This window comes from Falco naumanni, chromosome 5, assembly GCF_017639655.2.
Source record: "Falco naumanni isolate bFalNau1 chromosome 5, bFalNau1.pat, whole genome shotgun sequence".
Classification (NCBI taxonomy): domain Eukaryota; kingdom Metazoa; phylum Chordata; class Aves; order Falconiformes; family Falconidae; genus Falco; species Falco naumanni.
The window spans coordinates 23,495,610-23,510,353 of NC_054058.1; the positions used below are offsets into that span (position 1 = coordinate 23,495,610).

Below are 14,744 nucleotides of genomic sequence, written 5' to 3' on the forward strand. Positions count from 1 at the left end.
TTGCACTCAGGTGGTGTATTCCACTAGTATTGATAATGCTGTCAATAAATCATCATTGTACTTAGAACTCAGTGAATAGTGGAAACATTTGTATTTTACTGGAGAACACCAGAGGTAAAAGTTTTGCTTTAATTCTCTCCTGCTGTAAGACATGAGTGGGCCTAAACCAGTGCTTTGGAGTCTTGTGCTAGGGCCTTCCCTATGAGGGCGAACTTCACCCACAGAGGGGAAAACTCATGAAGAAAATTATGAGTAATTAAAAACCAGATAAATCTAAGACTACTGCCACCTACTTGCCAATATTTTAGGAACAGGAAAGAAGGTAAAATCAGATGAATACATTATTCATTATGAGTTATTCCTCAGCTCTGTGCTTTATACATAGACCCATCTACAAATTTCAGGAGATGTAGTCCAGGTAACATTTGCATCCATGCAAAATTGTATTTTACTTCTGCTGCAGAATGAAAGTAAATATAACTAGTCCTGCTGCTGGTTGGTTTGAACATTCCGTGTCTGCCAGAAGCTTTAGGAATATTTGAGTACTCCAGTAGCTCAAGCTTCCTAAAGCATTAATGATATCCTCTCAGCATTTGCCTTTCTATTAGAGAATTCTCTTAGCTAGATTATATATTTTGTGTAGGAGTGGAGAAACGTCTTGTAAAAACAATGACCTCTCCAGGATGCTATGCTGAAACTTATGCGTTTATAGCTATTGGTATGTTGCCCTGGGTGTATCTGATTACCCAATGCCTCAAACAGCTACTGGTTTCCTCAGAAACCAGGCCTGGGACTCAGTGATGACAGCTTTCAGACCCAAAAGTCCAGGAAAAACAGTCACCAGACCAGAGATCCCCACTATTTCTGAAAGGGCAAAGATGCCTCTCCTGCTGGAAACTCTTGTAGCTGGAACATTTTCCCTTTTCTATGATCACAAGTCTAAACAGACCACCATTTTTTTCTTTTTTAATAGTTGTAGGCTTGCTTTGGCCTCTCTCTCTGAGAGTGTAAACTGATTTTCTGTCTCTGACATCTGACCCTGAAAACTATCCACCCTGCCAGAGAGCTGAGGCTCAGAAGCTTTAAGGGTAAATCTTGTATGATGTGTAAGTCCAAGTCTGCTGTTTTTTAATGCCTCTCAGCTCTGCCATCTTGACTGTCTTCCAGTTTTGGTCTTGTTTTTGTCATGCGCTGTGTTTTTTATCTCAAATTTGTCATAAATTTCCTTTGGGGGAGTTCATAGTGATTCTAGGGACATTTTCATAGCTGAACTTGCAGAAAATGCACACTTCCATCATCTCAGTCAAGCATTTTATAAGGTGCTGACTGGTGCCCACATGGGAAAAGGCAGGCCCTGTGCTGCTTCGTGTGAGCACTTGGATAGATTTGTTTCAAAAACTCCCAAATGAGTAAGTTGGGATCTGATCTCTCCTACAACCTCCCCACAAGCTGAACATCCCCTGCCACCAGGCTGGTGTTTTGGAAGTACCTGACTGCAAGAAGCAGTGACTTTCTAATAGACACTACTGTGCCTTTACGCAGAGGGAGAGGAGAAAGAAGGAAAAGAAAAAAGAGGGGAGACTGGAATATGGAAAAGGCTGGTTTCTTTGTAAAGCTGCTGCTTCATGCTGGACTCCTTTGAAGAAGAAGAGTGGCAACGTCCTTTGCCTGTAGCAGCTGGTGTTGACACTCTCCCATACAGGCCACTGTTGAATCTACTGGAGCTGGCATGGGATCCTCAGTCAAATGTTGTTTTGGCTCAAAGCAGTCTTTCAGGCTCCTCTCTGTTACCATAAAGCAACAGAAAAGGTCACAAGGCTATCTGCTGTTTTATTTTCACTCTGTTTTTTGCAGGGAACTGTAAGACCCCACGCTCAGCTCACACTGTCCTTCCAGATTTCAGTTTAATAATCTGCATGGTATCAAGTGTCTCCAGGCCCCTAAGCTGGACTCCTCACCAATCCTTACCACTCACATCAGGGATACCCAGCCTGCAGAGCCCTCCTCATCTTGCCACAGACGTCAGAAGATGAGGACTGCCAGCCTAGCACTCTCACTACCCACTTAGTGGTAGAAAAAGTGAAAAAACAGGAATGTGAGTGACTTGTACCTATATATGTTGTGCATTGAGCAGTAGCCCTCCTTCATTCCCAAAGAAGCACAAACCTACCTTGTGATTTTAAATATTCTTAGGAGTCGAACACATCTCAACACCGAAATGCCCAGTGGTGACATGATCTTTGTCTCAACCAGAATAGTTTCCAGGATTCCTCCACATACAATGAAACAGTCAAAGCGGTTGAAGAGGGACACAAAATAGGCCTGGAGACCAAGGCTGTACATCTTCAGCAGCATCTCTGCCGTGAACAGAGCTAGCAGCACCTTATTGGCAGTGTCTCATGAAAAACAAACAGATTAATTAAACTTAGTCAAAAGATCATCACAGCTAACCATAGGCCCTTGCCTGTAAGAAATTCCTTCTGGGATCAGTCTGAAAGGTTAACTTCAGATAAGCTTGGGTCAAAGAATGGACTTCAAAAGCGTGGGCATCTCATTCACAGAAATGTTTTACAAAGACGCTTACAGTGATTCTTATGTATTGCACATACAGCTGCGATGTATTACACAACCATATAACCTCCGTGGCAGTGACATGCCCTCTTGTGCACAACCTCCCATCACACTTGTCATCTGCAGATGAGAGTGGGAATAGAAGAGCTGCTGTGCTACCTACTGCTACTTAATTAAGCCTTTCAGCTGCTCTCACCTCCAGTAAGGATTCAACTGTTCTGCAGACAGAAGAACTTTATAAAATAATCACTCTTCCTCACCTCCCCGGTAACTAGACTTTATCACAAATGTCATTTCAGGGAAAACCTTGGAGAACCTATAGCTCCCAGTGCCTATCCATATACCAGAAATCCAGTTGCTGCAAATATATATCCAGCATAAGCTCCTGATTTCACCTACACCCAGTGAACACTGCTTTGGCTGGAAAGAAGGAAGTTGCGTTTTTGCTGAAACTCCTCCCATTGCAGGCAAAAATTTTGTTGTATTATCTAAGATCCTCCACAGAGAGAGGACTATTTGGAGCTGCGTACGCTCCTTTTACATTGTGTGGTTTAATGCATCAGCTCCTCCCTGAGGCCTCTTTTCTGACACTGACCACTATAAACAGAACCATCAGACTCTTCTCACCTTGGACCTCCGTGAGCCAGTCTGGCTGGTTGTAGTGCTCAGAGGCAATGGTAAGGGTGTTGAGAAACACAAGGAAGATCACCAACCAGTAGAAAACATTGGACTTGACAGCGGCACGGCACTTTCTTCTGCAGAATCGATTCCATCGGCGCCAGTAGCGACTTGAAAAATTGGAAAAGGAGAAGATATTTTCAGATAGAGATCCTAAGGCTATTGCAAATCTCTGTCAAGAGAGACTCTAGTCTTGATTATTGTTCAAGAATGGCTGAAAATAACTTTAAAGTTCACCCTGAGAAATGTTCTCTCATTCTCATCCAAGTTAACAGTTGTGATCATCCGTCCATTAGCTAGAGGAATAAAGTTAGCCATAAGCCAATTTGCAACATTTAGGGGTAAATAAACCGCTTCAAGCAATGTCTTAATCTGATTAAGACATCCATTGCAGCTACCCTGAGAGGCTTTTCAGCCCAGTTCCCACAAAAATAATTATTCTTCTTGTATTTAATGCTTGTGGCCTGCAATGGGACCTTGCCCAGCCTCAGGGTAGTCAATGAGAAGATACTTGCAATATACCATGGACCTCTGGAATAAGTCCTTGGAGAGGTGAGGTCACATAAAATCTGTGGAACATTTCTGACATTCAGCAATGTTCAGGAGTAAGCCCAATACATACAAGGGCTCTGAACAGAAAAATAAAACTTAGGGGACCTCAGCGTCTCACCTTCATGCCTGGAACTAAGGATACCATTTGCTAATCAACAGACCTTTTAAAGTTTGCTTTCCCTGAATGCATCCCCTTGTGTCATTGATTTCTGAGGGTAATTAATAACCACAGAAGATATTTAAAGCTAATTACACACCTCCTACTCTTCAGAATTTAACTTGCATAGCAACCAGTTTCCAGGCAACACTTGCCACTGTATAATAAATCTAATAGTTTTATATAGATATTATACATATGTGTGTGTGTATGTGTGCGCATACACAACACTACAGGAAGAAAGAACTTTTCTTCGCTAGTCTTCCCTTATGTATTATTTCCAGTGATAAACTATGGCCATGCTTGAGGTCAGGGTTCAGCACCTATATGAACAAAAGCCAGGTGGTGTGAAAATTCCACATTGGCCAAGAGTTTTGTGACAACATTTTTACAGGTAATCAAATCCAAGCTGTTTTAGCTATGCAATTTATAAAGGCACCCATGCTAGCACCCACAAACATTTAATAAGGGTTGTGTGCTTTGCAGTGGATTTGGGACAAGAAACGATCTTCCCAGTTTTCAAAATGGGCACAAGACTTAGACATACGTGTTGTCATGAAATCATTAGCAGTCCCGTATACACTTTTGTGTGTAGTTGTGCACAAATGTGCATGCATATGACCGTGTGATGATATGAGTGGGTTTTTGTGCTTACATCTACACACAAATAATTCTACAGATTGTAGGAATGTGAGCATGTATGCAGCTCTGCACAGGGATGCATATAGGCAGTATGTATGCATATGTGAATTCCTGAATTTACATTACTGTTCATTATTCAGGTAAGCTAAAGAACAGAGTTTCTCACTTGTTTCAGTTATTCTGAAAATTAATTTAGTTTTTTATAAAATTGACTTTGAAATCAAAGTTATGAAGGCAGCTGGCCTCCTACTGTAGAGGCAGAAATGGACTGGAACCTCCACTACCAAGTTCCATGAGTTCAGCCAGCCTTTCCATCAGAAGCCCACTGATGACCACCTGGGGACTACTTCACATTTTCAAAAGCCTTAAGTTAACAGGAAAACAAATACCACCATGAAAACTCTTCATGTCCCATGGTGAAAGGGAGAATTTCAGAAATAAGATGCAAACTTCATCAGTTGAAAGATTTACAATCAAGCAAAGCAGAGTAGTGCAATAAAATGTAGGCAAGAGAACCTTGAGCTGACAGGGTTGATGTTGATGGATGTAGTATAATTATGTGGTTGAACTTTTTTTCCCTTCTGCTTTTATATTTTATGACTTGAGATATGTAGGTAGCAATCAGATAGGTACTTCTGAGTCAAATACTGTTAGTAGTCTCTGTGCCTTATTTCAGTAAGAAACTGAGGAAAAGGAGATGACTGACTAAAATCTGACAAGTTTGGTAGTATCTTCTAGAATCACCACTGTGTCCCACAGATGCGTGAGCAAAACACTTCATAAAGTAAGGAACAAAACCAGTGAAAAGGAGGAAAAGTAAAAGTCAGTTTTACTTACCTAAACTTTGATTTTGAGATCCGATGCCTGAAAGATAAGAATTGCCATTAAAGTCTCTGAAGCTGTCCCATACCTCCCAGGTTTTTATAACAACAAGAGAAAGAAACAAAGTTAAGCTCAATTAATTTTTTAATGCATGCAGTTTTCCTCTTGAATCCCCTGCAAGTCAGTGTAGGCACTGGGCATGACTAGAATTCCCTGACATACAAATCTTGGTTTTTGGCAGAAGTCATGAAGAAGGAGTCATGCCATGACGGGATTCTACCACCTACAGACATCAGTGAGCTAGCTTTTCGCTTGGGTAAAAGGCAGGCCTAATGCTAGGGGCACTCTACATCTGTTACATTTATCTTTTAAGTATGACTCTTTTTTCTTTTAGTAACTAGTTTTGGGGTTTTTTTCTTATATTAAAATATGTATGACTTTATACAGACAGACTTGTTGCTTTCACACATCACCTGTCACATATATAAGCACATTATGAAACCATGGGGAAAATAATGCTTTCTTTTTTTTCCAGCATTTGAAGGAAAAACAGTTCATGGTGGATATTTTCAAACTTGGAAACTAACACTTGTCTTTGTTAACTATGCAAATTGGTTTGAATTCAAAAGGGTCTGAGCAATGACAGATTCTGTTGCTATCAATGAAATTTTGGGAATTAAGTATTCCTGAAAATTTGGCCATGTTCCCACTATATATGTGTTTAAATATCTAATTCCACACACTTGGATTTATTCATCTAAATAAGCTCATTAGCTTTTTCTGAGAAGTCACAGGGAAAGCTAGAGATAGACCTCAAATCTCTAACCACTACCTTGCTCTGCTTGACACATCATCTTACAAGGCCTGTGAATTCTTTGGCTGTCTTTTGGTATATACATAATGGTGCACAGAGAGAAATAAACGTATGTGGATGCAATGACATCAGTCAGATGTGATTTAGGAAGTGGCAAAATTCACTACCAATAACAGAAGAAATGAGAATCTGGGGAGTGACTACGAAGAAGATACTCCTGCTGGGTTGAAGCATTTCTTAAGGTTCCCTCCATGATACAAAAGTGATCCATTGTTGACAACAGTCAGCAAAGGTCTTACTGTGCTGGCTTAAAAATGGATTCACTGTTAGTAGGGGACAAAACAATTCTCAAAAGCATCTAACACCACTTGCTGTAGCAGTCTTAAAAATGGTCATGTCCCCATTTGAGGACATCAGTCACTGACAAGTAATCAGCGATGGGTCAGTTTCCTTATGTGGAAGAGATTTTAATGAAAGAAACATTTCACCAGCAGATGGTTCAAGCCAAAAAAAAAAAAAAAAAAAGCCTTTGCACTAATATATCATTCCTGCTGTGTCACAGGCAGCTTGTGTAGGCCACATACTAGGCAGCAGTGGGGTTAAAGACACATGCAAGAACTCTGTTGGTAAAGAGCTGGCACTGTTGGCAGTGGCTGAAAAGAACATGCTAAATTATTCTGCAGAGACAAAGTAAGCTTTAACAAGGGTGATGAGTGAAGCACCTACAAAGCACATCCTTAATGTTAAAGCTATCCCAACTCCTCACTGAGAACTCTTGCTTTATCAGTGCTACCTACAAACCGTGATGGATCAGATTTACAGGCAACAGGAAAGAAGGCTCAAAGACAGGGGAAAGAAAAAGAAGAAAAAATCACAGTGAAGGAGAAAGCTGGGCACTGAAAAGGAGATGGCAAGGACTTTCACAGGAAGAGGCTGGCGGTGGGAGGGAAGAGACCAAAAGACATGTCATGGGGAACCTGCCTGATGGAAGGTGAAGGACAGGGAATGTGATGTCCTCTGGTGACCTCTTCGGCTAATGGCTTCCCAGTAAGGGAGCTCTGTGGCATTTAAGGAATCTTTTATTTATTTAAGCAAAAGAGACGCAGCAGGTGTAGTACTCATCATGCATATGATAATTATATCTTTGGAGCATTATGAGCAGCAGCCAAGTGCATTCAGTGCTCCCACAGGTTAGCTACAGCCTCCCCCCACCCCACACCTTGCCTTACTGCTATGGCAGAAGGCTTTATCACATGTGGGTGTGCTATATATATAGAACAGGACAAGGAAGGAGGAAGAGCTTTATATTTAGAGCAGAATCCAAGAGTGAAATGGAATTTTGGAAACACAAACTGCACAATAACTGATTCTGGAAACATTATGCCTGAACCTGAAACACATTTTTCAATGACCCTTATGATCAATTATCTTTTGTCTTTCAGAACCAGGGTTAACTATATCATATAAAAAAAATCTTTTATGTCATCACTAAGGGCTGTCAAATAGCCTGGATTAGGGGCCTTGCCATAGCTTCTTTGTCACTCTCCAAACTGGTGCTTGCCAGGAGTTCAGAGTGGACCAGATTCTCTGCTGAGTTTAAACATGGATCTTTTGCACACCTGGTACCCTGGAAACTTTATGCCATTGGAGGAAAAATAGCGTCCACATTTGTGTCCAGGTCTGGAATGTCTTTAGAAACTATTGTTTAAAATCATGGTATAGGAGCCTATCCAAACATTTCAGCTCACTACTGAGTGTTTTTATCATAGGAAACATGTAACTCAAATGAACTTTTAGAAAGACAAACACAAAAATCAGACCTCTGCTGCTGGACTAGCTATCTTTCAATTACTCTAAAACTCTTCTAACCTTACATGGTTATGTACCACATACAGGTAAGACAGTGAAGTTTAAAGATTTTATCAACATAAACTCAGAATAATTGGCACAATTCAAATGCAGTGAGATACGCCACATTCTGGGAAATAAAGTCTTTGTTTATCATGGTGGGCACCAGAGAAGAGAAACTATACACTTCTGAAGGATGTATAACACTCTTGTATAACAGGGATTGAGGACTTTGTGTAATTGTACACTGAACAAACAACTCTGGAGAAAACTTGTCAGTCTCCAAGCACGACACAAAGGCCATGTTACAGTTGTTTTCTGGGTATAGAAATTACTAAACATAACCGTGAAATTATCTTGCATGCTGGTCACAGCTACTTTTACGGTATATGATCCCACCTATAGGCAACTATCCTTGTGATAACTTACAAAGCCCTTGGATACTAGTAAAAGCTCTCAGAAAAGCAGTAATGCAGAAATTGACTTACTGTGCTTCTAGGTTATACACAACTTTGAGGAACATCCAAAGAGCTGCCCTGTGCATATTTTACAGATTTAGAACTGTAAGAACAGCATACAGGTGTGATATTGATTCTGTTTTGGTGCAACATACCGCATTCATGCAGTTACTGGTCAAGTGGCACATTTTCCCCTCTATCCCTGTTGCCATTTCATTGCTTCTAGTTAGGATGCTGACATCCTGAAGAGAAGATGCACACCTTAGGGTCCTTTTCCCAGGTATTACTGGGACAAGAGCATACAGTGACATGACATTCTGAGGTATGCATGCTACATACCTGATAATCTCTAAGCTTAATGAAGTGTTAGGGTTAATTCTACCCTCAGCTATGCCTCTGTGATTCACACCAAAGCAATGGGACTCCGTTCTTCTGCCTGCTATCCTCTGTACAATGCAGTTAATACTGTGAAAATGTACAGGGACATGCAATGACCGTTTCTCATTTCTAACCATTAATTAAAAGCTTCCAGCAAAACAGAACAGATGATGTGCCCTGAAGAACTTGTGTTCTGATGTGGACTGTGATCCTCCTGCTGAGGCAATCACTGAATTTCAGTGGAGTCCACACCGTGGTGCCTCTTCTTTTTTTTTACATTCTTGCCCTTCTTGCAGAAGCACTGGAGAGCCTGTCGACCTCACGGAATTGATGCTGGGTTTAAGAGAGAGGCGGTTGTTGGCCAGCAGCAGTAAAAACCTACAGAACATCCTTAAGAAAACTGGATCTGTCTAGCTTAAAATTGATCTGGTTTGATATTCAACAGGCTTTCTTACAGGTTGGGAAAATAGGCCAGCACTTCAGCATTTAGTGAATAATCTTGTGCTCTCTGTGGCAAGTCACAGGCAAGGCCTGTCACAAAATCGGAAGAAAGAAGATAATTCCTCCTCCACAAGGGCATGCTGTTGTCCTTTAGACACATACAGAGCTGACTGTGAATATCAAAAGCACCTTGCTCATAATAAATTGGAGAGCAGCAGCTGAGGCCGACAAGTAAGGGTTGATCCTGCGTATTTTCCTGCTGAAGTCAGCAGCGATTTCAGAGCTTTTGGCAGATTTTTCTTACCACTGCTCCTGATGTGATGGGGACTTTGGTCCTCACAGAAGGAAGCTATCTTCTCATTAGGTGCAAACCAGCAGCAGCTACAGCAAACCTGCAAGCAAACTGACTCTTTTGCCTTTACCACTGGCCTCTATGCTGATTATTGCAAGAACTGCATAGGAATTATTTTCCCAGCCAGAAAAGCACCAAGGGAAAATCATTGATGGTTCCGCTGCCAGGGAAAGCTTCCATTGTTCATAGTTTTCAGGACACACACACTGTTTTCAGTTGGAAAGCCAGTGTAGGTTGTTCATTTTGGTTTGTCCTGTTTTATTGTTTTAACCCTCTTTGGTGGAAAAGCAATTGAACTGTCCCCCAAATGTGTGGAAATCCTGGCCAAGGTGAAAATGCCAAGTGGCTTATTGTTTCAACAAAAGCAGATAATTTTAAGCTCTCTTTCCCTTTGAGCTCAAGGGCTTCACTTTTCTAATGAGGCTCTATGGAACATTAGCTTCCACAAAGGTCTATTTTTTTTGTAGCTAATACATATGTATCAAAGCAAGCTCTATTGTGGCACTCCAGATCTGTATGGTTGTATTAGAAAATTAACATTCTGGTTGTATTGGAAGATTATATATGCTGACATCCCATACAGAACATATTACTGCTGATTATGAGCAATTGCCTGTCCTCAGAATCTAAGTCCTGCACAGCAGTAACCACAGAGGCTCAGGGAAACTACTCGCAATTGGGAAGTCCTGGGTATAAGGCTATCCTGTAAATAAAACCCCATTGCTCCTAGTTCTGGGTTTATCCCACTGATGCTTGCTGCAAAGGAAACGCACTTCTTTGTACCCAGAAGCAACAGGTTATTAAAACTGTGACACATCAGAAGTAAGATTAGTTCCACTTCCAAATGTTGTCCTTGAGGATACAAGCTGTTGTGTTTCTACTGCAGGGCAGATGTCAGTGCCGTACAAGGCAATACCGTGACAGGGGTGATATACTGCGGAAGCTGTGGGATGCTTTTCAGTGTCCTGGAACCCTACAAAAATCCTTTTTCAAATTCAGATGCATGCTAAAGCTAACACCCATTTTAGGAAGGGAACTACTCCCTGCCACAGCTCTCCTGATAGCAGTAGAATTACACAAGGAATGAATATGAATCAGGTTTTTGTTGTTGTTGTTGTTTTAGTTCTAAGAAACCGGATTTACACAATAAGTGAAGAGAGATTAGATGTTAGATTCCTCCTGAAACTCCCTCTGCTGGTTTGAAGACTGGCATTTCTCCAGACAGCACAGCTGATGAAGGCAGTTTCTATAGTATGTATACTATAGAAATAAAAGCTTCTCTGAGACAATTCATCACTAGGAGATAGCTTGTGTTCGAGAGGTACACTCCTCATCTCACATAGCATATGTCTCTGTGGAGCTGAGAAAGGCTGTCAGGGAAGATCTTCTTTTCCAAAAGGCATGCTTGAGCCTGGTTTCTCAAGCAGATCTTTCTGTCATTCACAGACCCAGCCTTTCAAAGCTCTACAGTTTTTTATAAGAACAGAAAGAACAGCCAGTAATTCTAAGTTATCTTCAATAAAAATACTTTTTATTTCAGTCTCCTGGGTACTTTTTTCCTTTTATCATGAGTGCATTCTGATGGCAAGCTCAGTATTTAACCATGGTGGTGGTGCAGGGGTGGTTAAATGCCCTAGCTGCCTGATGCCACTAAATAAATAAATATATTACCATTAACTTGATATCTCCCTGTTGCTTCAGTCATGTCTGGTTGCAGTTTGCTCAGTGCAGTCTCTGCCCTCTGGGAAAAAAAGCGTTTATAGCAAGGCAAAGTGGACGCATGGCTACCAGGTGATTTTAGCAGGCTGGTAAAAATGAAGACTCATCTTCAATAGATAAAACTCAACAACTGAGCAAAAAACCTTTCTAGCCATTACAACTGTAAAACCAAAATCCAGAGGGCAGGTGACTGCTCAAAAGTCTGGGTCTAATCTTTAACTACAGTAAATCAGGATGGCATAAGTATAGTTATTAATGTTTACTCAAAATCACTAATACTAGATGAGGAACTTGAAAAGCTCAACTGACTTCACACATGAATTACTTCTATTCTGGAACACTGGGCCAAATTCTGATTATCTTAATCAGTTTTCAATAAAATAAGATACTAATTCAAATAAATTCTTGCTTACATTTTTTATGTGCCAGCAGGAATATTGGCCTATGGGGGGGTTAAATGAGGGCTCAGAAAGAGAAGGACTTAATACTTCTTGAAACCAGAAAAACTGTTTTCTCTCTGTCTGAATGTGTGATGCAGGTAAGAAAACAAACCAGAAAGGATTCCAAGCCTCAGAATCAAAGGCAGACCTGAATTTACCCATAACTAAGGAATCTTCAGAAAAAAACAAGTTTGAAACAAACATTTTACAAAAGCAGGAAGCATTAGCAAAATTTGTATCTCACTCCAGTATTTCAAATACAACGATACAGCCATTAATTTTCCTGGATGAAAGAGCTTATCCATCTCTTAGAGATGAAAAGCAATCTGAGTGAGGCCTTGAGGATTTTAACTGTCCTTGGGTAAGGGGTAAAAAACCCTTCTCAATAACAGACTTCAGTCCCTCTACTATACATCACCCATTTTCAAATGAAGTGGAAAATGGCAAGGAGACTGTTTATCTCCCTGAATCTTACAGGTCCTGCTCCAGTGAAACTTACGGCCCTATTTTAACATTTACAACATGGGAAGAAGAAATTAAGCCCTGTTTCCCCATCATTTTCCTATGTCTTATTCCCTCAAAGATGTTGGACATAGCCATCCCTTCTCCTAATGTCAGGAGCATAATGATTGCAGAGCTAGACCATACTACTGCCATTCTCCTGTGAGCACATGTTGAGCTATTTGAAGTAAACTCCATTCTAAGTCATGATTATGTTTAGAGTTGGGTTTAACTTCAGCTCTCCTGGCTACATTCCAGCTAAGATGATTATGTTCAGCTTGCCAAAATTCCCCATGCAGCTTCAGTGCAAAACAAGCCATCCTCATACATCTCCTTATACACTTGTGCCACTTGTTTTTAAACACCTGTCACATTTTACCCTGAAGATGGCTGAACTCGAATGCCGTGAAAACAATCCCTTAAGTGTTTTGGGATCCTTTGGGATCAAGGACAATAAATGAATACAAACAGTAATATTAAAAATATATGCAACTTTATAGTAACAGTTGCCATTGTTGTTGGCACTGTGTAGCACCAGGGGACTCATTGTGTTGGGAACCATAACTGCAGAACAAAGATAGTTCTCCAAATTGGATCCAGCTGGAAGAAGTGGTCACATATCCAGCTGCTGCTTTCTGTAATGCGATAAAAGCACAAGCAACTTGGTGGGGTGCTAAAGGAAGGGCTACAACTGCCTCAGAACTGTGAATAGATCTAGCCTGGTTCCTTCAGAAAAGAGTTCATAATCTAAACTAAAAGATTCAGCAGTTAGGCAACAGCAGGCAGGAGAAGTAAAGCTATCACAAATAATTTCTTCTAAGGTTTGTAAGTTGCTGACTGACACAGGAAAGCAGATTGAATTTACAACATATTCCAGATATTACACAATTGTAAAATCATTGAATCATTGAATGGCTTGGTTTGGAAGGGACCTTAAAGATCACCTAGTTCAACCCCCCCGCCCCCCCCCCCGCCATGGCAGGGACACCTTCCACTAGAGCAGGTTGCTCAGAGCCCCATCCAACCTGGCCTTGAGCACTTCCAGGGATGTGGCTTCCACAGCTTCTCTGGGCAACCTGTTCCAGTGCCTCACCACCCTCACAGTAAAAAATGTCCTCCTTATATCTAAGCTACTTTCAGTTTAAAGCCATTCCCCCTTGTCCTATGTAAAAAGTGTACATGTCCTTGTAAAAAGTCTTTCTCCAGCCATCTTATAATATGGATAAGATCTCCTCCTCTTCAGTTTGTAGAGAATAGGACCGAGGGGGTGTGCGTGAGATAAAATGAAGGTTTACAAAGTCATGGAATTGATAGATAAACTGAATGTGGAATTGTTGATCACCAGATCTCACAGTACTAGAAGAAGAGCACGTTGACTGAAAGTAGTAGTAGATCAGCTTAAAACAGATAGAAGGAAGTACTTGTCTCCACAGCAGGTAGTGAACTTCCGATGCTTGCTGCCACAGGAGACTGTGAGAGCCAACAGCCTTAGTGGGCTCAGATAAATCCATGGATGACAAGTCCATAAATTGCCAGTAAAGGCAAAAAGTAGAAGTGTGCTGTGCCCTCTAATATCTCTAATCCAATAATCACGAATTTGGGAGCAGCAAAAGGGGACTGGAAAGTAGGAAATGGCCAGACTTGCGCACTTGCCCTTCTGTCACTGTCAGGACATGGACACGGAGCCAGCACGAACACAGGTCTGATAAAACAGGGCATTTCTTACGCACTTGTGATAAGCATTCGACTAACACTGAAGGGCTTGAGGTATGCCCAAGGACAGGACAGAGCCTCAAAATACTCCAGCATGGTATGAGCTATAGCACTGATATGCTTAGCTGATTTTTCAAGGAAATTTGGAGGGACTAACATATTCTCCCACAGCGTAAAGTCCACTTGTGTTTAAATCATGCAAAAGGCAAGCAAGGACTCCTCTTGCCTATTCTGGCTTTCTGTGATAATAAAAAATATACCATATAATATGGTATTCCATAAGTTCTCTCTCACACATTCTTGAGCATATCTATTAACTACAACAGTGCAATTTCAAAGTAGCATTACTGCCTCCTAACTTATATGTTTCTTTGTCGCTACAGTATTGTGTTCAGCATTTGAAGGGTGTAATTCAGGCCACAGGATGGGAGTTATCATCCATGTATTTCTATTACAAGGCAGTGTAATTAGAGAAATTAAAACAGACCGGACATTTCCACTCTTTGGTTTACATATACTGGATTTGATTATCTGCCTCCAAAGATGAATTTTAAAATTTTAAAATAAGAACACTGTTATCCATCAGTTCTTTTAACTATTATGCAAAACCAGATCTGCTTATCCAGGGCATTCTGTGCTTTATTTACATCTATATAAA

At 40.9% G+C, this 14,744-nt stretch overlaps 1 protein-coding gene across 14 annotated transcripts in view; it reads right to left on the bottom strand.

Moving 5' to 3' along the window:
* The window catches only part of CACNA1C (calcium voltage-gated channel subunit alpha1 C), a 441,725-nt gene that overhangs the window by 104,617 nt on the left and 322,364 nt on the right, over positions 1-14,744 (bottom strand). For all 14 annotated transcript variants that reach the window (XM_040594360.1, XM_040594355.1, XM_040594352.1 and 11 more), the window contains 3 exons: positions 5,438-5,464; positions 3,199-3,359; positions 2,171-2,396 (listed from right to left, as the gene is read on the bottom strand). In XM_040594360.1, the coding sequence (XP_040450294.1) occupies positions 2,171-2,396; positions 3,199-3,359; positions 5,438-5,464 (414 nt within the window). The remainder of the gene's footprint in view (positions 1-2,170; positions 2,397-3,198; positions 3,360-5,437; positions 5,465-14,744) is intronic.